This window comes from Gordionus sp. m RMFG-2023, chromosome 5, assembly GCF_954871325.1.
Source record: "Gordionus sp. m RMFG-2023 chromosome 5, tfGorSpeb1-WG-v2, whole genome shotgun sequence".
Taxonomy (NCBI): domain Eukaryota; kingdom Metazoa; phylum Nematomorpha; class Gordioida; order Chordodea; family Parachordodidae; genus Gordionus; species Gordionus sp. m RMFG-2023.
Genome location: NC_088779.1, coordinates 24314147 through 24341322, shown reverse-complemented (window position 1 = coordinate 24341322; position 27176 = coordinate 24314147). Strand labels below are relative to the sequence as shown.

Below are 27176 nucleotides of genomic sequence, written 5' to 3'. Positions count from 1 at the left end.
GATGAGATTGCTGGGGTAACAAGAAAGGATAAAGTGCGCAGTACAAGAATACTAAGTAGTTTAAAGGTAGTGCCCATTAAGACTAAGTTAATGGTAAACAGACTTAGGTGGTATGGGCACACAATGAGAAGGCCTATGAACTTCATAAAAAATAAAGTTGAGTTTGGAAGTGATGGGCAAACGTAAAAGAGGAAGGCCAAAACTTCAATGGGGCCATAAAGTTAGAGCCAATATAAAGAAGTATAAATTAGATAAAAGAGATTGTATTAATAACATAAAGTGGAGAGAGATGTTGAAGGAGCTTACCACCAAAAAAGGTGAAAGCTAAAGAGAGAAAAAAAAAATTAGATACTTTTTAAAGAAATTTACCATGTGATTTCTCAATTAGTTGATTGGTATATAATTTAATATCAATTTATTTCTATACACAAATATTAAGATGAAATTCCACTCGGCATCGGCTTGTTAATTTAGAGCAGGAATCCAAACCGAAACTGAACGGGAAACTAGTACTAGCCTTTATTATTTTGAACCTGAACCGTCGAAAAAATTTATCACCGACAGATGATTAATAATGATAAATCAATCAGTAGTTTTTTTTAGATATTTTTTTGTGTTGCTATTTGAAGAGTCAAGAGAATCTTATATTGCTTTTTTAGATAGCGATAACATTTCTTTAGATAATTATATAACGTTTGTATATGAAAAAGTTTAAACCGGGGTTTATAGATTCAAAACCGAACCGATATTTGTTACGATTTGGATTCCTATGTTTGGGATGGTCCGGATTTTAAAAACATATTATACGGACGAGGTTTTACACCCTCCATCTCCCTCCCCATTCCTTGTTTAAATTAGATTATAAATTAGTAAGAAGATAAACATGCTTAAGAATCATTTTTACGAAATTTTTGAAACGCGAAAGAAATTTAATTTTTCTTAAAATAAAATAAACTCAACCAAATGGGCAAATTATAAAATGATTTGGGATATTGAAAATTTAAGCTTTGGATTCGAACGATTCTCCTTTTAAAAACCCGTTTTTACCGGTTTTTTGGTATATAATTTATGCGAAATTAATAAAGAAAAAAATAATATTCGTGGAGTCGATAATTTCTATTTATATTTTGAAGATATACTTAAAAACATAGTTTTTGAAACCAGAAAAAATCTTTAAAACATAAACAATAATTTTTTTTTTTATTTTGATTTTAAATTTGTGATTTCAATCTTAAAATATTCTTTGCATAAAAATTATAAAAGATTTATTTATAGAATATTATTTTTTTAAAAAAAAGGATTTTTGCATTTTTTAGGTAAAATTTGATCAAAAATATTTGAAAAAAAAATTTTTCAAACTTGGCTAATAGATTTTAATATATTTTTTATTGAATTATATTATTCTACGTATAAAAGATTTCGTAAATATATATATATTTTTTTTAGAAACTCTGGTACAGGTAGTCGATCCCGGATAACATTTGCATATTAATAATTTAACGGGGGCCCGGAGCTAACTTAACCGATATACCAGAACAAATCTTAATAATTTTGTGAACCATAAGCGAACCATTATGCAAAACCAAATAGCTATAAGGAGCGAACCGAATCTTTATATTTTTTTAAAAAAAACCGCTTGGTTATGTTTTATATTATATAAATTATAACTTGGATCATGATAATTTTGATAACTTATAACTTCATTTTCCCCTGAGGAGCTTTTAATAATTTTATAAATGGATTATTTATTTATTTTTACAAATATTCCTGCTAAGTTTATTTTTTATCAGCTAGCCCGGGTACACAGGCCGGGCTTTATTTTAATTTGTTTTAAATATACCCGGGCCGGGCCATATATTTTAAATCGCCATTATTATCTATAAAAAATTTAAAATAAATAAAATATATTTTTAAAAAATTCAGGACGGGCCATGCAAATGGTACCTCTGCAGATCTCTGATTTTTATCATATTTATTTATAAAAAAAATTTTCATAGAAATAAATAATAAAACCTTAAAAAACATTTATAATTTTTGTTATAAAGCCGAATCGGAAAAGCACTAAACTGTAAGTTAAACGGAATCTATAAAAAATTGTGTCCCTGTTGACTAAACCAAATACATAAAGGTTTGGGTACCTGTATTTTTCCTATGCATTTAAATTTGGATTTAATTTTTTTAAAAATAGACTGCATTCCTTTGCGATTCGTTATATCTCAGACTTCCTTCAATACGACTTCCAATACTTTCGAAGCCTCGGTGCTGCACTCATCTTCCAAATTTCGTGATTTACTCCCTCCTAGGCCTTACAATTTTTCATCCGCTTCTCACATCATGGCGAACCCTTACGTAAATGACGACGGTTTCCTGAAAGACTGTTATCCTTCCTACCTCCCTACTAATCTCAGCGCGGTCAACAAAAGTTTAAGTAATACCTCGACCAATTCCATGCGCTCCAACAATAATTACATATTCACAGCGGGTTCCGGTAAAATTCGTTTGAAAGGTAGCGGTAATGGATCTTTGAGCCAATCGGAAATGGGCCTAATAAACGAAAACAATAGCGACTTTGGGTATAGCATGAGCCCCGTTCTAGCCACCGAACAATATCTAAAGTAAAATACAAAAAAATAACTTTTTATAAATTTTTTTTAAAAAATGATTCCCCAATATTTTTATAATAATGATTTCTGAAATTTATTCAGAATTTTTTTAAAAGGAACAGCCAGATTATAACTTAATATGTCTCATTATAGCACAGAATTTATATATATATCAAACATGGTAAATACCTTTCCTAATTAAATCAAGAGTTTTCCTGGGAGAAAATCTAGGGAAGCAGTTACGTTTAAGCTGGCAATTGGCGTTGGGATCGCTCTTTATATGGATAATAGTTTTTGCGGTGCTAATCAAAGGCCACAAATTTTCTGGAAAGGTAGAAAATTTTATCATTTATGATATTCTTAAAATCAGTCTTCATTTTTCAAAAAAAAATTCTGAATAAATATTTTTAAATCAAAAATTTTACAAGTTGGGCAAAGAGAAGGAAGGAAAAAAAGGGGAAAAAAGAAAATAATAAAAATGAATGAAATAAAGAAGAAAAACATTTTTATAAATATTAATTTCGCGTTAAAATAAACCAAGGTGGCATACGTGGCATGTTTGTACCCTTTCGTTTTGTTCATCGTCATCTTTATACGCGTTCAGTCGTTGACCGGAGCTCGCCCCGGAATGATAAAATTCTTTTTACCCGATCGAAGAATTCTGACCGCCGAAGTATTTTTTTTTAAATTTTCAAACTTCAATCCCCATAAATTGATATAAGTTATATAGCCATGAACTATTCTACTATTAATTATACGCAGTTTTACCTCCGGTTCTGAATAATTTTTGGGGTCCCGTTTTTGGATCCAAGGGTTCCTGTTATAAACTCTGATTATATGGTGATTTTTTTAGTTTTTAAAAAAAATAACGATATAGGTATAATCGAAATTAAATATTTATTGCACGATTTCTGGGGCCCGAAATTTGAATACATCGTTTTTACTGTTTTTAGATTTTAGCGATCGCATTTTGATAGGCGTTAATCAATCCCTAAAAGTTGTATGTAAATTTAATTCCCACTCTTCATTCTTCGACATCTAATATATATAATCTCCATAATCAAAACATGATCGTTTTCGTATCTTCCTAATGTATTTAAAATTTAAGGAGACTATATAGTGTAGTGTTACTTTTTTGCTCTCTACGAGAGTTCGAACCACAAACCTCCCGTTTCTAAGTTGCATGTTTTAAAGCATGCACCAACTTGAATATAATTAAATTAAAAATATTAATTATATATATATTAATTAATAGCTGATATTTTTAAAATTCTGCCGTTTATTACCATACTAGCTGAAGGGTTGAAGGTAATTATATAGTTTATGTGTATGGTACTAAATATATTTTATTAATAAATTTTATATAAATATTAAAATTTAGGAGAGAAAGAGGTAAAATTGTTGCAACGTATACCGTGAGCATGTATTAGAAATATCAAAATTTAAATTTGTGATGGAAATCGTATTGGATAAAATTTAAAATAGAGTGCTTTAAGATTTTTGAATTTTAAATATGGGTTATACATTGGCCTGAAATTTTTTTTTTTGCAGACATAGCCAGGCCTGATCAAAAAACTAAGTCCCATATAACTTTCATAAAATTTTGCCATTTTATTTAAAATTCAAAAATTTTGAAGAATCTCTATTATTAATTTTACCCAATATGATTCCTATCACAAATTTAAATTTTGATATTTCTAATACCCTTAATGCTCACGGGTTACATTGCAACAATTTTACCTCTTTTTCTCCTAGATTTTAATATAAAACATATTTATTACCATATACACAAACTAACTAATTACTCCTCAGCCCCGTCATTCTTGACGGGTTATTAGCTATTAATATATGTTTTCAAAGAAAGGGATTGTTGATCCATTAGCTTAATTGAAATATATATATTTTTTAAATTAAAATAAGCTTTATTTCTTTTTTAAGGTTTTTGCCTTGTAAGAAACAAATTTTTAAATAACTTAATTTCCTTCTCATATTTTTGCCAACTTTAAACTTTAACGATACATATTTCTCTAAAGGTTGAATCTTAACATGGAAATATTTACCATCATTTTGCTTTCTGTAGTATAATTATAGTATACATTTGCCATTATTATTATCTTTAATTATTTTAAATTAAGTTTTTTTTTGAGGATTAACACTTTTCGTTCATTTTATAATTTTACTTTTGCTTATTATATTTTATATCGAAATTATTATTATCAATAGAGTCGATTTAATAAACATATACCATGCCCTTGTAATAAATATACTTCTTATTATCTTCGTGTTGAGCTAACATTATTTTCAATCAAAAAACAGAAATATACTTTTCCCACGTAGACCTATTTACTACGACCAAATCCTACCCATTTCTTTTTTCGATTTATTACAGTTTTCCTTTATTATTTTTTTTCTTTGAATCATAACCACATTACAGTATTCGCGACATTACACATATATTTTCATTTACGACGACCATCTTCATTTTTATCACCTTTAATTTTATGCATTTTTTTCCTAAACAAAGGTTTGGCACGACGCCGTAGTCCAGTCCTTCTTCTCCAACTTTGTATGCTGGGGCCCCATCATCATGATGGCTAGCCACAATTCCTTCTTCAATAATTTGCTCCGAGACTCCCTCGTGGTGCCTTTCGTTAACTCGTTAGCCGCCATCATTATTGGCGTCATTTCTTTTGCCATCGTGTCCTACATATCCTTCCATACCTGCATACCTTTCTATGACGTAGCTCCGAAGGGTTAAACTTTTTTTTTACAAGATAGCCATTTTGTTGGGATATTTTTTTAAAAAAATTGATGATTTATATTTAGTTGTAATGAATTTTATATCTAATAAGTGCTTACAAATTGGGCAGCAGCATTTTGTGTTGTGTTAGGGAAATTTTTATAAAAAATATTAACTATTTTACGTCTTTTAATCCCCTTTCCCTACAAAAACTTTTAACCAATTTTCAGGGTGCCATTATATAAAATAGATTATTTTAAATAAAATGTTTCAATTTTTTGTACTATAATAAAATAAATGCGATAAATAAAACCTTCGAAAAATGTATCATTAAAAGAAAAATTGTTTAAATAAGGTGAAAAGATTTTATAAATAGAAACTTTTTTTATCTTTAACTCAAAGATATTTCCGGCTTAAGTCCGCGGTGGACGGGTATTAAATTCGCCCGCTCCTTGTTTTAGAAAAACCCGCCTGCCCGCCATTTTTTTTAAAAGATATTTACTTGCTCAGCTATTTCATAATTTTGTTTACCACCCGATGTTTAAAAAATTTACATAATTGATTGGTTTGGCTTTTTATTTTTAATATATTTTTTTAACCTATAAAATATGCGATATTATTGAGTAAATTTTAAATAAATATTTTACATTTACCCATTCCGCCTATTGTTTTAAAAAATATTCTTAACCTTCCCACCCAATCTTTAATTGTTGTATCCCACATGCTGCAGACCTCTATTTCAGACCCTGTCCAGGCCAAAAAGAAAATTCGCAAATCTAATAAAAGTTTTCTTTTCATTTTTTTTTAAAAAAGATCCTAGCTTCATATACGTCATATACCCAGTCATAATCTCCACATTTCCCATATCGCCCCTATGGGGGTTTCTCTTATTCGCTACCATAACCCAACTCGGGATAAACAGCCAACTCTTTTGCGTGAAAACACTTATCACCTCGATCATGGATGAAAAAATTCCTCATTTTACGAAACCATTGAGGATAATATTTTGCACCTCGCTAGTTCTCTACCTTTTTGGACTCATATTCGCAACAAAGGTTTCAATTTAGAATAGCTTATATTTTACTTATTAAAGATGATAGCATCATAGCAAATTTTTTTTAAAAAAAGTTATGATATTAACTCCGCAAGGTGGCCTATTTTATTAAAAAATAGAGTTATATTATATTTTAAGTATATTTTAAAATTTTTAAAATTATTGCCTAATGCAAGACTATCAATTTATTATAAAACAAATTACGAATAAAATTGCTAGATTTCTTTTATTACTTTTTTAAAAAAAAATTTGATATATCTAATAATCAGGACGCACCATTTTGGGACTGATCCCTCGGAGCAGATGGGTTCTAGCGCCATTTTTTCTTCTTACTCAAATGAGAGACTAATTTAATTTATTTTTGAACTAAAACATAACATTTTAAAAGCTAAATTCTTGCTTAAATTTCAATTCAATACTCATGTTCTAACTTTTTAACATACTATTTCCCCATCTTTAAAATAATTTAGGATTTAAATTTTTTTTTTTAAATGTGTTAAATAGGCTCGGTGTATCTTAAAGATGATTGACTCTATTTTGAAACTATAAATCAGGACTTTGTATTGAGGAAATCTGCCTATTTTAAGATATATTTAATTATATTCCCAACATCAACTTCTATTATATACACAGAGAGGTGTCTACTTGATAGAATTTGTCGATTTCGAAACAACGGCATGGTCTTTGCTAGCCATAGCTCTCCTAGAATGCGTGATAGTCAGTTGGGTTTACGGGGCCGATCACCTTCTACTGGATATTCGTATAATTCTACGCCGACCTCTTAGACTCTTATGGCACGCCGCGTGGAGCTATACCACACCCCTTACACTTATGATTATAATAATCGTTTCGATTTTGGATAACAGGGATATTATATTGCCTTACCCGTTGATTACTGGTTTTTTTTACCGATGATATATTTGTAATTTAAATATATTTTAAATCCGAATAAAGATTATAAATTAATTTCAAACAAAAAAAACGAAATAATTTTTTTAATTTAATTTTTAAAAATTAGACATTTTTTTTTATAATATTATTTTTTTAAGAAATTAATGAAAATTTAATTTATGTAAATAAAAGAAGAAAAAAGATAGATTTTTTAAAAAATATCTTAGTCATTTTAAAGTGTTCATAATCTTTCAAATTCAATATTAAAAAATTACAAAAAGATAAATGTTTGATTATAAATATTTAAAAAAATATATCCAGGTAGCCCTCTTTTGGATCACCTGGGATTAAAACCCTTTGTCCTATTGTTTTAAAAATTTTTAGGGCTTGAGGTGCAAATGAACCACAGATATCTGGAACTAGTGTTCTGCATCGGGCCTAATTTGTCAAGCCCGACCCGAAATTTTTCTAAAAAATTTTGCCGATTCGAACCCGAATTTATTTAAATATAGAAATTAATTTTTATAATTACTCAAAATAAAAGATATATGTTATATGGCGTCTAGTTTCTATAAATAAAATCAAATATTTTTTATTTTACATTTCAACATAAAATTAATAAATTTAGATATATTTAAAAAATATTCCAAGGCCCGAACCGGGCCGAGTTCGAGTCGGGCCTACTTTTGCAGATCTTTATCTGAAACAACTAAAATAAACAATACATTATTTAGCGGCTATATATTTTGGTCTTTGTGCTTTTTTCCTTCATGATGAATTTGACAGAATAGTATCTGGCGAAACGCTATACACAAGGATAATCCTAAGCGAGAAGCGAGGGGTATACCTTGGTTTCAGAGACTAGGATCATCCCATCGGGTCTTGTTTGGTTATCTTGGTTGAGGCCAGATGGTTCCGTCTTGGAAGGAATATTTGTGGATCTCAACGTTGTATTGATGATCGAATTAATGGCATAATACATAGATAACTTACCTTTTGAAAAACCACAATGAAGAGGGTGGCGGCCTAGGCTATCAATATGGGTGTCACACAGAGTTCATGACGTTGCTATTACAATTTAGCTGCCCATTCGAAGACCTATAGCAATTCTTCTTCGATAAGTAAGAGGCCTAAATAACAAGGTATTGTTTCTATCTAACCATTCATAACTTAGGTAACAACACATCATACAACAGCTTTAGACCTCCGGAGTAGGAATGCTTCAAGCAGCTCATTTTCAAATTCTACAAGAGAATAAAACCGGAATTTAATATTAACCTAGCATTCTCTCGAGTACCTACACTCAGAAGTTGTTCAAAGAAAATTTCCATCTCTCTTTCTTCATTTAAACCTTACCCAGAGTACACAGAGTGAGAACAAAGACTTGCCAGATCAAAAATTCCTGCCACATCTGACACCCATATCTATAGCCTAGGCCACCACCTTCTACATTGGCGCTTTTCAAAGTCAGATTATCGTGGTTATTTTAATTATTAGTTAATTATTTTACGAGGAAATATTAAAAAAATATACATCCACTTAAATTGAATAATTATTATTTAAATATTTAAAACTCAAATTTCAACAAGAATACTTTTAATATATATAATTAATAAATATTTATTAATATACTTATTGTTATGATTTTATTTGAGTTTATATTTTACGAATAATTACTAATTTCATAAAACAAAATAATAATAAATTTACCAATTTTATTTAAATTTGAGTTTTAATTTACTAAAATAAAGGCCCAATATATGGCTTATTTACATTTGATGAAATAATAATGATCTAAAAATAATGGCAACCTGATTTAAATCTTACAATCCTACAGGGTATTTATTCATATGGTTTGTAATATGTTTGATATACTATTTTTAAAATTGATTTTTTTTTCGAGATTTTTTATTACCGTCCATTCGAATAACATTTGACCAATAAATCATACAATTTATATATATAATTTAGCCAAAAATCAGGGTTTCGACTCCAAAACGGTGTGGATAACTGGCCTGGCTTGGGCGATCTCAATCTCGCCTCTCATCATCATCATATCTGTATTCGTTTACCATTTCCTCAGGACAGGGGTAAAATCTTCAAAGGCGACCCCTACAGCCAAAATAATCTCCAGCTCTTCCATGCCCACAATGAAGATAGCCAAACACGCTAAAATGAACGAAGACGCTTACATCATCAGTGGGATTAATAGACCCGCAAGTTTGGGTTCTCCCACCTCCAGCAATATAATTAATGGCAACGAACAATCTGGTCAAAGGACAGGGGCAGAAGGAGCCACTGCCAGTGGTAAGCATTATAGGAGACTTTTTTTTGATCGTAGCAGGAATAGACTCAGGATCAAGAAAGAACCACCTTCCCAGCTCACTGCTCCCACTCTGAAAGAGGTTGGCGAAAAAAATTATGTCATCATTTTATAACAACTAAATTGAAAATGACAAATTATTTGTGAGCATAATTTTTTTTTTTAGAAAACAAATATAATAATTTTCTTCATCATTTTTTGCCTTGGATTCATCCATGGTCGTCTACTGTGACTTTCCGTGAGTTTTTGTTTGTAGCTGCGAGACATTTTTTTCGACAATTGGAGGATTTGTAGGGGCTTAGTAGCTCATCGATTTGGCTCGAGTAGATTTAGTTCGGGTCTGCCACGTTTATGATGGCCATGAATCATATTTTAGAGAACGAAAATATTTGTTATTCGGTTTTTTTTAATTATGTTACATAAGAAGGTACGCTTTTCTAAATGGAGGTGTACTAGAATGTTTTGGTAGCTTTTTCTTAAATTTAATTTTAAAAATTACTGATGTCTTAAATGTAATAACAGATGCTGGATTGCCATTTTTTCTCGTGCTCTAATTTTTAGAATTTTAATTTTATATAACAAAGTATAAAAATTGATATTAAACTTGATTCTTATATATTATTCATTCATTCATAAAGAGATTGATAAAATGCATAAGCGCCACTCCCGAATGGGGGCCCTTTACGGAAAATCATCAGTTACTCCAACAAATAGCCTTTAGAATTCAACGGTGCAACCATCAGATTCTGAATAAAGCCGTCCATAAAAAGGCTCGGGAAATCATCAATCTCGTCAACCAATCCGGTTCATAATAAATTTTATTAGAACGAAGATTGAGTTTTATTAGAAATTGAAAGTAGAAATAGAAGACATTTTTTTTATGGAAAGTGGGATGAATATTCGGGGTTTTTATTATAGAAAATAATTTTCGAATTAATATTTCTCTAAAAGAATAAATCAATCAAAATAATCTTGATTTAACAATAACGAAGACATATCAGCAATAATTAACTAAATTACCGCTTTCGCCACTTTATATGTATAAAATTCGAAAGAAATATTTTTGTTATAAAAATATGAGTGACAATATATTAACGCCATTAATTAAAAGAATAATTTTAAAAAAATTTTTTTAAGTAATATTTAAGATTTGGACTATTGCAATTTTATGAGAATCGATTATAATCAGTTCTTTGAATATGTAAGCAGATCCCTCACTCACTCTTTAAACAAAATTTCACTCTTTAAACAAAATTTTGAAGCGTCAACAGGTTATCAAGATTTAGAATTGGAAAAAATGGGCAATATTAAAGAAAAAAAGTTTGAGGGAAATACGGGAAGATTGAGGAAATCTTTGCATTCATGTCACATTTATTCTTCCACTCTTTTATACAAATTAATAAATTATCATTTTTTAATATTTAGATGCAATTTTTGAGATTTTTTATTTACCTCTTCTTCCCATATACAAAGGATCCACCAATCTATGCATCAAGGATCTTTTGTTCATAAACCCCAACGCCCCAGCCGGCAAAGACGGCGAAACAAGGCTACAAAACATAGAAGATATTGGGACCGTTAAAATGAAAGCTCCAAGAAAATATTCTTTATTTGATGGTTTTAATTTTTTTACCCTTACTCAATTTAAATCGTTTATCGTTTTTTTTCACTTGATCATCCATAAACTAGAAAAATTGTTTTGATTCTTATTTTATTTTTTCCGTGAATTTTAGAAATATATATACTCTCCATTTAATATACAACTAGTCGATATCATATGTTCCATCCAGGACGGAGTCATTCTACCCCCCCCCCCCTCCAACTCAAAGCCATTGACGCTGTGGCCACTCTGATGACTAAAATATAAAATATATATTGATTAAGAGGGTACCCTTCTTCCCATTTTCCCAAGATTTTAATGACACAATTATTCATACCTCCGGTAGTGTTATTAAACGGCTCGTTTTGAGCCGATTTTTAAAAACGGCTAACTCAATACTTCATCCAGAACAATATTTCGCAAGCCTGAAGATTTTGCTCATAGAAGGAACGAAGGTCTATACATATAATATCGAAATCTCGAGGCTTAGGCAATATTTTTCTGGCCAAAATATTGATTTAGCCGTTTTTAAAAATCGGCTCAAAACGAGCCGTTTAACAACAATACCTCCGAGTTATAGGGCCCCTGAGCCAGGGTATTTCGTTTTTACAAACCAATAACATTTTTTTTAAATAAATTAAAATATGTTTAATAATTGAAAAATAAGTAGGACTTCGACTCGGGCCAGAAAATAAACTTTCTTAAAAGTTATAAATCAAAAACAAAAAAAATGTTAAATTCGGTTTATTGGTTTTTTTGTCTTGTTTTCAGTAATTTTTTGGTATGCACCTTAGAAATATAAATATCATTTTGTTGATATATTTTTTTTTCTAATTCTTACCTCGAGTACTTTTGGAATGGAAGAAATTTTTTAAGAATAATGGAAGTAACCGATGAATTGTATATTTATAAATGGGCTTCTTGTACTCGAACTTGAAAATTATTTTTAAATAAAAGCATCGATGATAATATTACATATTTAATCAATAAAATCAACTTCAATATACATAATAAACATATATAAAGAAAACATATACAACACTTCTTTTCCTGGAGGTCCATTAAAATAATTTTAAATTAATTTAATCATAACTATATATAAATACTACTATATATATATATGTATGTTAGCGTCAATGTGTTAATTTTTCAATTTAAGTCATTTTTTGAGAACTTTTTTAAAAATTTATATTAAAAATCTATGGAAAAACTAATTTAAACTATATCAGGGATACATTTCCTGTGAAATCAAATTTTTAAATTTAAAAAACCTCAAAAAATGATTTAAAGTTGAAAAAATAACATATTGCCGCACATTGACGCTAACATATATATCAATCAAATTTAATTAAAAACTATAAACTACATATAATTGAATTACTAATATGCTGGAAAAATATACATATACATATCTTGCTCCCCTGTGCTTCGGAGTCATTTAGCAACACGTCCTCTAGGTTATTTTGAATGACCTTCATTTGAGGATCACTGTTATCAATTATTCCTATCACTTCTATTGGGGCCGAACATGTCAAACTTATAATTTGAGTATATTATATAAATCGTTTTGTATTTCATCAAAGAATGGAAGATTTATTAATTTGATACTAGACTCATCAAAGTATATAAAAGAATAATTAATAAATATAAAAAAAACTATTATAATATTGAATATCTATATATTTTATTTCAAAATTCCCTCAAGCCATAGGGCCTTTGACAAGCTCCTTCATATCCCATCTTTGGGATTTGAACCATTATATTGATATTTCTCTATCCCCCCCCCCCCTCCTATATCAATCTAACAAATTTTAAAATATTATGAAAGCGAGAAGTCAAATAATATAGACTACTTTTAAATAATACATTTAGGCTACAAAGAAGTTGTCTTCATGGAACTGCCGAAGGACCTAATGACCAAAATAGACGAGCCTGGTGTGTACACATTTCTTCAGCCGCTCGATATTGACGTTCCTTCTAACATGATACTCCTACCTAATTCTGCCCAGCCAGATTCTGATAAAATCAATAACCGTCAAGTTTTTTAATGAATTTATTTCAGAATTATTTACTTGAACCAAAAAAAAAATATAAATTACTTTTTTTTTGTTAATATTTTAAAACATAAGCAAAGTCGAAAATGTATTTAAGAAATAAAATTTAAAATACAGTTTGATAGTTTCCTTTTTTTAATGATAGAAAAAGGAATATTAGCATTCACATTTAGCACGAATTCGCGGCGATAGGCATTTTTGCTCGCCACGAATTCGCGTTAACTAAATGCAGAGTTATAAATTTTTTTTTTAATCAGTAAAGTATAATTTAGGGTGATCGCGCAAACTGCAAATCAGAGACCTGCAGAAATTCCATTTGCACGGCCCTGATTTTTTAAAAAATATTTTATATTTATTTTTAATTTTTATTGATAATAATGGGGATTTCGGCCCGGCCCAGGTATATTTAAAAAAATTAAAATACGACTCAGCCACAGGCTGGTCCTTCAGGTCTCTGCTCAGCGTAACTCCAACTTTTTTTTAACCATCGGTGTATTACCCTTAATATCGTATAAAGTTGCCGTTAAAATTTTTTATGTATTAGGATGATTCCCGCAATTACTATTCCCCCAGGTTTCGATCGCAAGATTTCTCGGTTGATTTTCCCAAGATAGCTATGGCTAACGAATCTCGGGGGGACATATTGGATGGCGTTAAAGCTGACAATGAAAACATGCAGAAAAATGACCTTTGGAACAAAATCAAAACAGCCTACCTTCACAACAACGAAAAGGAAAAATTTGCGAAAGCGGCATTAGACTTGTCCAAAATGGATCACATGGAAAAGGTCTATTATTTAATTTATGGATTTCGGTTTCCAAATGTTTGCCTATTATTAGTTCTCATGAGAGGATATTATTTTCAAACCTAGGGGAAGCAAAAAAAATTACCCTGTTATATTATAAAATGTTTAATGGAATATTTTAATGTTTCTTTATTATTTGAATTTGAAAAATTAAATTTATATTTAGTAAAATAAATTTTTTTTAAAAAAAAGGGGCGCAGAGGAAGTGATAAATTTTTTATCGAAACCGATTATCCTATGCATAGTTTTGTATTCGGGCGAAAAACGGATATCGATCATAGCATCGGAACCGACAAATCATCAGGTAGGTTATATTCTTTTCTACAGCGAGATAATCCACTCTGTCTAATTTTTTTTTAAAAATATGTCGTATAGAAACAATAAATTCACTATTGTTCCAAGTTATTTAGCTAGAATACTAACGTTTTATAAAAGTACAATGTTAGGTGTTTGGATCTGATATTGTGTATCATTTAAGATTTTCTTGATAATTTAATGCGATTGAAAGATAAACTCGCTAATCTTATCACTATAATAACACACCTTAAAAATAAAACTATATTTAGGATTTTTAGATCCAATCTTTTATCCCTCCGAAATTCCTTACCAATTATCCCCATCTCTCATTGGGTCCTCCAGCAACAATTACTTATCTATACCAGATATCGACAGAAGAAGGTCCTCTCTAATTACCAAAAGTTTTTCCCCTGTTAAAACAACTACTAATGATAATCAAACTAACATTCCAAAACGGTGCCGCTTTACGCTGGCCCATATAGACGCCGAACATATAAGTACTCCCTTGACGCTTATTCAGCAAAACAATCATTCACTCGAAAAATTAAACGATAGGGAACAAGAAAAAAGGGAAAATGGATTGAAAGAAGATCCGCTGGAATTTAAGTTGATTGACGGAGATATGAACCTGCTCGAAGATCCTACTAATCCTAACACTTCATCTAGGATTTGAATTTTTCTTCATTTTCCTACAATATTTTTTTAACATATAGTAAAGGGAACAATAAATATTCTTAGAGAATTTATGGCAATTATTTATTATATATCGCTATTTATTTTTTGACATATATATTATTATAGATTTTTAAATATCTATTTTATATTTTTATATATTTACAAATCTCTAAAATATTTCATATATTATGAGATATAATTATAACGGGTTTATTTTTATTAACATAAATAGTATTAGTATTATACAAGAGAAAATATTACTATTTAAAATAAATTAAAATTTTTTTTATTCGTAACATTAAAATTCAACAGGGCTATAAAAATAGCTCCCATTTAATCGCTCAGAATTAAAACTGAAATGCTCAGAAAAAGATCTGAAAACGTTCAAAATAACGACTTATGCCATCTGGGTCGACTTACTACAAATATACAAAAAAGCAAAAGAAAATATTTTTTTAGAAAAAAACAAAAACAAAATAACGAGAATAAAATATGAAAAATAAGAATGCCACCAAATACTTAAAACAAACCAAAATAGAGTTCAAATTTTTTTTAGCTTATACTTAAAGCAATCAATTATCCAAATTAAGTCCACTCAGGACACGGCCTTAACCCTCAGAAAAAATACTGAATGCTCAAAATTATTTCTTTAATGTTCAAATATATAAAACTTAATTGCCAAGAAAAAAATACAAATTGCTCAGGTATAAACTAAAACGCTCAGATTAAAAAATGAATTTCTCAGAAAAATATATGAAATACTTAGAAAATTTGTCACTAGATTTTTAGAAAAATATCTGAAATTCAGTAAACAAAAAAATGTAAGTTTTAAAGGTGTGTTCGGGTTCGACTTATTTCTAAACAACCGGATGTTTGACAAGCTATTTAGATTCTATTAAACAGCCTAAGAAGTTTAGTTGGGTAATTACTATATCTTTAGCCGTTTAAGCCAATTTTTAGTCGAAAAATATCATTGTTACCTCGCAGGTTTTCTTAATAATATAGCAGCTAATTTAGAATAAATTAATATAAATTAAAACGCCTTAGTTTGTAGGAATTTTCTCTCGCGCATGCCTACAAAAAATATAATAAAATTTTTTTTAAAAAACGAGAAAAACTAAGATTGACACTAGAGGCACCTCATCGTATCCAGAGTTTAGTCCTAAGTATTTGAGGATTAAAGCGTTTGTGACTTCAATGAAATGATTAAACCCCTCCGATTTCTTAAATTTAGCCAGAATAGGGTTAAGAAAGTATCTTTGTGCCGAGGACTGTATTTTAAAGATTTTTTTTGATGACCCGAGTTTTATAATTTTAAGCACACCCGGATTTTAAAATATATTAATTTTGGGCGGGTTTTGGATCGGGACTGTAGATCTCTGCATAGAATATTCATGCCATTGTTATAAATCAGTCTGATTATCTTTTTTTCAAATTTTATTCTTAAATGGCTGAACAAATTCCCAATCTTTCCAATGCCCATTAATTATTTTTTTACAAACGAAAATGTTTTTAAATATTTTAGAAAAGTTGTAAAATATAAATATTATTTAACTAGTTAAAAAGAAATATTTACAACGATCCAGAACTGTAGCAGAATAAATTGAGTTATTGTGTATATCTTAGAAATTTATAAATTTTCTATCGATGAAACCCAAATTTTTACTTAATTCTTTTAGATTAAAATTTTTTTTAAAAATTGGCTATCTTAGATATTTGTATTTTTAGTTTATGAGCAATTTGAAACAATCACTAAACATAGTCCTGAAAAATATATCGCACAATCTAGCTGATATATTTTTAAAAGAATTTGATTTAATTATTTTAACCTATAGCTGGAGAGAAACTTCATGTCCTCCAAATTTAGATATTATTTTAAGCAGGATGATTATAATTAAGTCTTTTCCCCTACTTATTCAAAATATTTTTCCACCTTACGATTTTTATAGATATTTTTATTCTGTTTATTAGACATAAAATTAAAATATTTATAATCTCATATGTTATTTCTTATTTAAGGGAATATATCATTTATAAAAATAAGAATAATGATAATTTATAATTAAAATAACATATAATATTTGCGTAATCTGCATCGGGTATAATTTTTCCAGAGACCTACAGAGGTACCATTTGTACGGCCTGGCCCAGATTAAAAAAATTTAGGCCCGGCCCGGTTTTTTTTTCAAAAATTTTTTACGGCCCGACCCGGGTTTAAAAATTTTAGGCCCGGCCTGGCCCGAATATTTAAAAAAAAAATTTTTAGGGCTTGGCCCGGCCTGGATTTAAAAAAAAAATTTTTAGGGCTTGGCCAGGCCTGGATTTAAAAAAAAAAATTTTTTAGGCCCGGCTCGGAATTTTTTAAAATTATATTCGACCTTGTATATACAAAATATTTATTATTTCGTATTTTATCATATATTTTGGCGAGTATTATCATTTAATAAGCAAGTATATTAGCTAATGTTGTTAAACGGCTCGTTTTGAGCCGATTTTTAAAAACGGCTAACTCAATATTTTCGCCAGAAAAATATTGACTAAGCCTCGAAATTTCGTTAATGTATGTCTTGACCTTTGCTCCTTCTATGAGCAAAATTTTCAGGCTTGCACAATATTTTTCTGGATTTTTTTTTTATTCTAAACAGATATTTAGTATATTACAAATTGATACTATAAAAAATTTATGTAAATAATATTTTGAGAATATACTATGTATTTATAAAAAAAAATAAAAATGATATTTTAATTAATAAAAAATATACATATATTATATAATAATGTATTTAATCCTTTGCTTATTTATTCCATGGCAGGAAAACTATAATTTCATTATGTAATAGATACTATGAGTGTTAGTTAGTGTTAACTTTCACCAAACATTATATTAATCAAAACTATATATAATCATTATAACCATATCTAATTGACGAATATAATAATTCATGTTGTATAAATTTTTTAAAAAAATAAGGCCCGGCTCTAGTATTTTTTTAAAAAAAAATTTTCAGGCCCGACCCGGGTATATTTTAAAATACGGCCCGGTCATGGTACCCGGGCCGGGCTTAGGGCCGGGCCTGCAGGTCTCTGAATTTTTCAAACCTGACCCGGCCAGATATTTTTTTAAACAAAATTGTCTAATAAAATTTTTAATATCCCGAAAAGCTAGAAAATTAAAAATGCTTATCAGCTCGGTTCAAATTAAAAATTAGAAATTTTTTTTAATTATATAAAATTATTCTACAAATAAAAAGTATTGGCGCTTCGTTTCTTGCAAGAATTTTTATAAAAATTTATTGACAACATTTTATTATATCGTATTTAAAAATTTAAGCAACTTGACCCAAATTAAAATATTAATCCCGAACCGAAATAATTTTTAAAATGAGAGTCGAGCTCGGAACTGGATTTGCAGATCTCTAGCACATACAATGATGTATATATAAATATAATATACTACTAGATTAGCATTAATTAAAGTCATAAATTGGAATCAGCTGTAGCATTTATGGTGCCCTTCGACTATTTGTCTTATCATTATGTGAACGCATAAGATCAGTGCAAACGCCAGCGTCTCATGACAGGATTTTCACTGGATGCAAACCCCCTTCAAAAGGTTTTGTCTACCCCCCTAAAAAATTCCCGGCGCCTATTATTTTCACCTATTTATTTATTAATACTCTTTTCAAAAAATTTATAAAGGATAACTTAAATTAGTCTATCTCTACTACCAACTATCGATATTTTGTGAATATAAAGAATTTATTTTTTAGATAATAAATTCAATTAAAACCTCCATTATTTACAATGAATTAATTATTATGGCATTATAAGCTTGCTGAAATATCTAAACCTTTTAAATTACATTTAAAAGGATAGTTTATTTGGAAAACAATGTGTATGATTGTTTGTAATATATAGATTTGGTCGATGAATTGTATTATAATAATACTATAATAAAAGTATTAATTTTTACAGCATTAAATTTTTTCCTATTTCATCTCAAAATTTAATAGATAACCCCCCAAAAAATTTAAATTACCCCCATTAAAACAGCTTCCCCTCCCCCCTACCCTCTCATAAAAATAGGATGCAAACTGTTCCTACCCCTCTCGCTCATATAGACGCTGGCAAACGCTCATAAAAGCAATGCTTCTATTGTAAATTTTCTTAAATAAAATCAATATAATTTTTATGCTACGTTCAAAAAATGAAGACTATTATATATCACTAAGTTGCCATTTTACTACCTTAAAAAAAATATATTATTTTTATTACGTTAAAAATATACATGCGGGAAGCAATTTTAAAATTGCTTATATTTTTAAAATTAAAAAAGAAAAATATTATGCTCATATAATATATTTTTGGTGTATTTTTTTATTGCCTTAATAAAAATTAACATTTGAAAACTAATAATAAAATTGCTTATTTAAATAAGTAAAGAGAAAATCATTATGTATTGTGTAATTTTACGTTTAAATGATAGGTGGTGGAAAAGCAAATAATAAAAGGCTTATTTTTTAATTACTAAAAGAGAAAAGAATTATTTATATTTTTTCTCTTTTTATTTATTTAAGTTGAAAATTTTTTCTTTTTTAAAAGCAATATTTAATATAAGTCAAATAATTGCAAATGTGTTGACGAAAACTTTTATTTTCTAAATATCCTAACTCAAGTAATATTGATATGAAGAAATTGATTATCGAATAAAGAAACTCAACCTTTAAAAAATGGTCAAAATTTGGTAAAGTTGTATTCCTAATATTGATATTCAAAATAACAAATACTTAGTGTAGTAACACGTGTCATAATAGAAGCCGTCATTGATTTCAATTTAAAACAAATTATTAAAAATAAATCTAGCAAATTATTTTTATGTTAAGTTTATTTTACTCAAAAAACAAAGACAAATAATGCTCATTAATACGCACATTTTAATCTTTTGTTGATATAAATGAAAAAATTAACTGATTCCTTAATAAAAATTATATTCACTTTTCGTCATTGGAATGCACGTTAATATTTAATCGTTATCTAAACCATTAAATGATATTACAGTAAATTCGAATGCATGGACACTTTCAAATGTAATTAATGAAGGCCAATCTAGCAGTATAATACATCACTATATGCTAGTGAAAATTTATATTTAATTTTGTTAATTTTACACTGCTCAATTATTGACCATATAAGAAAAATCTTATATTTCAATTAATAAGTCAAATATTCGATTTAGAGTGTTAAAAAATTTTTAAATTGCCCCCCCCCCTTTCACCCAATATTTTCCTGCCCCTCCAAATGGGCAAAGCTAGATTAGGGGCTATTTATAATGATAAAGCAGATTTATATATATAAAGATATATATTTTGGCATTTATTTTATTTACTTTACATATCAATATCAAAATAAATTATAAAATTTTTAAAAATATTAAAATTAAATTTACATTTTTTATGTAATATATATAGAATCAGGTTAGACATATTAAAAACTTATACGCATAGTGAGTTTATAGGAAATTTTTTTGATGTATTTGGGGAAATTTTCTGTTTTATATAGCCCATGGTTTATTCAATGGGTTTATTCAATGATAGCCATACCGCAGAGGCCAAGCGCTCAGTGGGACCCCTTATGACCACCTTCACCAAGGCCATCGCCAGACTGGGATTCAAACCCAGCCACCTATGTATCAGGACTAACGAAGGAAGGTATTTCCGTAATAAATACTCCTGCGAACCTGATGAAATTCCAACCAGTCATAAAGCAACTCTTGTTAGCTGGTGTGATCGAAGTGGCAGATCAGGACTAAATTTCCTCAACCACATATATCATTCCCAAGTCAGATGAGACTCCCAGATTAATTAGCGACTTTTCCGAAGTTTCCAATTTCGGCTAAAATCTATTCCCCTAATGTCCGCTAGCCTTCAGAAATCTAAGTTCGCATGTAAGATTGATATAAATCAGCCTTTTTCTAAATCCCTCTAGCGTTGGGGTTCACTTTTTGATGACCAAATATAGATACAAGGTACCCGATGATGGCATCATTTAGCCATACTGTCTCCAATGCATCATCCTAGACGGATGTGCTAAAACCGTTAGGAGAGCGTCTTACAACGTTTACCTGGTTGATATCCTCATATATGGCGATAACGAGTTTAATGTAAAGTTGTCAACCCGCTCTTTGCTTTGCACCCTTGAAGAATGGGGCCTTACCATCTTGACCAACAAGTCAGTATTAGATCCCACCTCCGTAATAACATACTTAGGAATACCTATTGGCTGGCCAACAAAATTAGCCTGCTTACAACTATACCCGCCAAAGATTGGCTAGATGCCTGGAAGTCTTATCTTTCGAAGGCATTCCTATCAGCACCTAGACATCGGGAGAATGCTAGCAGCGCGCATTCTAGGAGTCGTCAACCATTTCGCTTATACCATCACAAGAATGTCTAGATTATTCTCACCTTAATATATCACTATGAATAATGCTACCCTCACTACTGTTGTGGATACCTACCTAGCTTTCAAGAAAGCTGTAATTATTATAGAAGCAATCATAGAACCTATTAATATGCGATATCACGCTGCAATTCCGATTTACGTGGACGTATCTGATAGCTTTATTGGACTCTCCTTTTGGGGCTACGACAATATGTCTATCTCCTACCAGAAAGCAGATTTGCTTTTCAATGTACCTATCCAAGCCATCGCAGAAATTAATACCAAGGAATTATTGCCGTTGGTATTGAGGCTCTAATTGGTAATCTATAAAGACGGGTTTCCGCCAATTTTCAACGACTCTACGGTATGCTACTATGTGTTTAAAAAAAGGGGATCCAGATCACCGTCAATCAAAATTGTGATCCGATTCTAACCAAGATTGGATTTCCCTACTTCTCGGCAGTTTTACAATTCAGTGGATACCTACAGACCAAAACCCGGTCGATGAACCATCATGGACTTAGATTAAAGACAGAGATCTGTTAGATTTATTCAGCAGGTCACATTTAGATGAACTAACAATCGGCATCGCTATCCTTATTTAGGACAGAAACAGTCAATACACCCTCACTGATAACAGATCTTTCAGAGCAGGAGCGTCGCTAGCCTTCACAATCTCAGGGGCTCAACTAAAAAATTTATAGGGGGCGAAGCTCCCCATACCCTTTAATTTGCCCCGCTTTTGCCCGGTCTTCGCCCGGGTTTTATATTTATATATTATACTGTTTAAAAATTTGTTAACTCTGAACAATTATTTTGATTTTCATATATTGTCATTTATTATATTATGCATACAAAATAAACTGGCATTGGCATATAATAAACCACATAATGCAATAATATATTTCTTAGCAACTTACATTGACAACAGTATATCAAACTAGTATAACTCTCTATTACCATTTTAGACCATGTTTTAATAGAATGGACTAATAAGGAAAAATTTATAGGTTTAAACCAAGACAACAATTTTTGAAGGAGAGAGTAAAAACGACCATTCCAAATCATAAAACTATATGGTGGTTAGAGCTTCCTCTTAGGTGATATGATGAAAGCTAGATAAGTAATCGAGAAAATTATTGTGACATATTAAATTTCTAAAAGATTATCTTCCATTTTTTGACTATTATTGTTTATCTAAAATATGCAATTATATGCTCTCAGTCGTTAGTAATAATCTTAAATTACATAGCAACACAAATAATAGATGCTGGTTAATTTGCAGTAATAGCCATGACACCCACGATGTAAACTAATATCATAATTTATTATGTTGGATAAATTGATAAAATAAAAACACTAAAAATATTTGTAAGAAATAATTATGCAAATATATTGAAGCCTGGAGTTATTTACACGGCAATGCCATATTAGAAATGAAACATTTTCTAACTATAAAATAAGGACCAGAATGATATGATGAAACAATTAAGATTTTATATATTGTCGCACCACCTTGGTATATTATATCTTATCTTATAAGAGTAGTTTGTAATAATATCAAAAATAAACTTGCATTAAAAATTTAACTCAAGACTGTTTTTCGAATAAGAAAAAAATAACTTACCTAAAAACACGTAAAAAAAGAGAAGAAAAGATATCAAATGTATTACATCTATAGGATGAATAATAAAATGTTTAATTTTAAAATTATTTATCACAAAATAGATGGCGTTAAACACTTGAATGAAATTTGTTATTATATTTATTATCAAAACTATTTATTAGTATAATTTATTATAATATTTGTAATAAATTAATAAATGATTATTTATAGATATTGTATATAAAATAGAATCGAACATTCGAAAAACAATCAATAAAAATTTGATGTTAAAAATAAATTGAAATATAAATTAATAATCGTACTGTTTATAATTAGTAGATGGTATTAGTACAAATGGCGACGATAAATGGAGAAAATAATTCCTTAAATGGAGATAATAATTCCTTAAATGGAGAAAATAATTCCTTAAATGGAGATTCAAAAAAAATAGCGAATTTATCTACGATTAAATTTGATAAATTCGAGTTGGACACTTCTATCCACAGATATTTTTCTCAATGGGAAGCCAGTTTTCGGTTAAAAAACGTAAGCCCATCTGAATGTCAATATAAAGATATATTTTTAACATTTTTTGGCAATAAGAATATTGAGTTGGTGGACCGTTTTTGTTATCCTGATTCGATCGAAACTTTATCTTTTAAGGAAATTAAGTCAATATGTTTTAAACTATTTAAACCGACGTCAACAGCTTTTGCTTCTAGATTTGATTTCGTTAGATTACGGAGAACAACTGAAACCATAACTGAATTTGCAGATAAAATTAGAACAATTGGCAAGCGTTGTCATTATCTAAATGATATTGACGAGCGTTTACGTGATCAGTTTATGGTTGTCATGGTAATACCGGGATTGGAAAGAGATCTTAGAGCTCTATATCCCGACGGTCTTGATAGAGATATTAAAACGACGACTACATTTGATAAAGGCTATAATAAAGTCAAGTATAATAATACATTTGATAAAGAGAATAATAAATACAAATATAATAAAGATAAAGATTATAATAAACTTAAATGTTATAAATGTGGTTTTATTCATAACCGAGAAGTGAGATGTCCAGCTACAAATGCGGCATGTAATAAATGTAAAAAAATTGGTCATTTTGCAGTTTGCTGTAAATCAAAGAATTTAAATTATATAAGAGTGTCATCAAGTGATTCTATTCATAATATTTGGAAGATTCAACAAAATCGAGAGAATCGAGCAAAACTAACTGCAGAGATAAATGGGTTAGATGTTGAATTTGATTTTGACACTGGTGCACAAGCGTCATTGATAGGAATTGATATATGGATAAGTATTGGGCGACCAAAAATTAGGCCAACCAGTCTATTGACTGCATATGGTGATCATCCGTTAGACGTCAAGGGCGAGACCCAAGTCAATGTTAGGATTGGATCACAGGCAAGGACTCTACCAGTGGTAATAATGAATACAATTGGGGTGCCTCTTATCGGATTACCATAGATTATAGCATTCAATTTAGAAATGCCTCGTCAGGTTATGATTAAACAAGTAAGCAATTTGGTCAACAATATTGAAAAAGAAAAATGTTGCATAACACTAGATTCTAGAATTCGAGATTTGATTAATAAACACCAAGAAATTTCGGAAGAGAATCAAGATTCTAAACATGCTTTGGATATTCGAAGTATTAATTTGGATGATATGCAATTGTCAGAAAATATTCTGCGAAAAGAGTCGAAGCAAGATTTAATATTAAAAAAAGTAGCAATACATATTCAGCAAAGTTGGCGAAACTTTGATCGTCATAAAGATAAAGAAATAGTTAATTTTTATAATCGACGGGAAGAGCTTTCTGTCAATCGTAATATTATAGAATGGATTGGGAGATTGGTTATTCCTAATAAATTAAGAAATGCAGTGTTAGGAATGATTCACTGGGGACATCCTGGGGAAAATGTAATGAAATCTATTTTTAGATTGTATTGTTGGTGGCCCAGATGTGATGTTGATATAGAAAATTTTATCAAAATATGTTCTGGATGCCAGAAAAATAGACCATGGTTAGAAGTTGATCTAATGCAGAATACCTCTGCTGATGCTATGATAAAACGACTAAATAAATGGTTTTCTAGGTTTGGAATACCCAAGTACAGTGTGTCAGACAAAGGACCACATTTCTTATCAGGGGAATTCCGTAGGTATTGTGATTTAAATAACATACGTCATATACGTTCGGCACCCTATCATCCAAAAACTAATGGATTAGCTGAACGTACAGTACGAACTTTGAAAGGTCGGTATTATGCAACGAGAGATTCAATTAGCGATCCCGAAGAAGCTATGACACAGGTTTTAACAACCTACCGATTGGGAGAGCATAGTTCCACAGGGAGATCTCCTGCTAAAATTATGTTTGGGAGGCAATTGAAAATAAGTCTGGATTGGATCCGACCAAATGCCGAACACGAAATAGTAAGGGCCAATGATAAACAAAGCCTTCATCATGATTTACATTCAAAGGAAAGAGAATTTGAAATCTCACAACCTATATGGTTAAATAATGAAAATACCAATGGTTGGAGAGAGGGAGTAATTAAAGAAAGAATAGGACTTTATTCTTATATTGTTGAATCTTCCGGGAAAACATTACAGAAGCATGCAGATCAGTTAAGAAATCGTTTAGTTATCACAAATCATGAAAGTTCTTTGGAAGTTACAGAAATGGTTGTGCCAATGAATGAAGCAAATACAAATACAAATACCACATTAAGTTGCTCATCAAGAAACCGTAAACCTACAAAGAGGTTTATTGAAGAAATCTAACTTTAAATTGTTTGAAGGAAATGTAATAAATTAATAAATGATTATTTATAGATATTGTATATTAAAATAGAATCGAACATTCGAAAAACAATCAATAAAAATTTGATGTTAAAAATAAATTGAAATATAAATTAATAATCGTATTGTTTATAATTAGTAGTTGGTATTACTACAATATTAACTGTAATATATTGCATAACTGTCAAATACGTCTATAAAAGTCGCATTATATCTAATATTTTATAAACAACTGTATATAGTAGAGACTTATAAACTATATATCTACTTACTTTTTATAAAGAAATCTCTTATACTTATTTGGACTTTGAAAATATTTTTAAGGTATGATAATAAAATTTAAAAATAAATATAGAGTTGATTAGTAATTTTGAACTGTGCTAATTACAATATTAAATTTGTTAATTTTCAAATAATATATGATTATAATTATTTAATTAGGGTTAAATAATAGTTTAATAATAAAAGTCAATTAAACTTCAACTGTTAAAGCTAAATTAACACTTAATGACTTATTGATATTATATATTTAATACAGAATTTGATTGCAAGCTGACATAGTGATAATATAATTTATATATAACTATTAATCTAATCTAATAATTAAAATAATATTCATTTAATAAAAATTTAAATAGTCTTATTAATTTCTAAATAATAAAATTATATCTATATATTACTTAATGGAATTATAAAAGAAATCATTCAGTGGGCAATCAAAAAAATTTATTTTTAATTCAAGGGGATATTAAGGAGTCATTAAAAAAAATTTTTTTGCTTCAGGGGGCTATTCAAATTTTTCAGTGGGCTCAAGCCCCTGCACCCCTTTCCCCCCTAGAGATGCCACTGTTTCAGAACCGTTGATTAGAACCTGGAACTAGGTATAGATAACTTCGCTTCTAGGGACTTGCTATGAAAAATTGAAAATTAATAAACAACAAGATACTAAGAACTAACATCCCCACTCAATTTTAAATATATATATCGTGTATAATAGCAACGCGAGTAATGTTGTTACTTTTTTTTTCTTGCTTTGTAATATTTATTCCATTTTGAATTATATATCTTTCGCTATATTAGTTGTCCCAAAATTTCGATTTTTATAGTTAGAATTATAATAAAGCATCCAAGTACAAAAGCCATAAAGGCCAATGTACTTGGCTAAATTTTATCATGTACCTAAAAGGGCTTATAAAATTGTCATTGGGTTTATTTTTTAGAGCACGTGGTTCATTTTTCCTCGATAAAAATCTATATT

The 27176-nt window shown here is 29.4% G+C and overlaps 1 protein-coding gene across 2 annotated transcripts in view; it reads left to right on the top strand.

The window, feature by feature from the left end:
• The window catches only part of LOC135929606 (uncharacterized), a 34810-nt gene extending 19559 nt beyond the window's left edge, over positions 1 to 15251 (top strand). For both annotated transcript variants that reach the window (XM_065466269.1, XM_065466268.1), the window contains exons 5-17: positions 2189 to 2615; positions 2812 to 2935; positions 3145 to 3276; positions 5128 to 5356; positions 6157 to 6398; positions 7031 to 7295; positions 9260 to 9693; positions 10250 to 10415; positions 11085 to 11228; positions 13084 to 13250; positions 13810 to 14052; positions 14263 to 14374; positions 14637 to 15251. In XM_065466269.1, the coding sequence (XP_065322341.1) occupies positions 2189 to 2615; positions 2812 to 2935; positions 3145 to 3276; positions 5128 to 5356; positions 6157 to 6398; positions 7031 to 7295; positions 9260 to 9693; positions 10250 to 10415; positions 11085 to 11228; positions 13084 to 13250; positions 13810 to 14052; positions 14263 to 14374; positions 14637 to 15040 (3089 nt within the window). In that variant the 3' untranslated portion in view covers positions 15041 to 15251. The remainder of the gene's footprint in view (positions 1 to 2188; positions 2616 to 2811; positions 2936 to 3144; positions 3277 to 5127; positions 5357 to 6156; positions 6399 to 7030; positions 7296 to 9259; positions 9694 to 10249; positions 10416 to 11084; positions 11229 to 13083; positions 13251 to 13809; positions 14053 to 14262; positions 14375 to 14636) is intronic.
• Positions 15252 to 27176: the final 11925 nt, after the last annotated feature.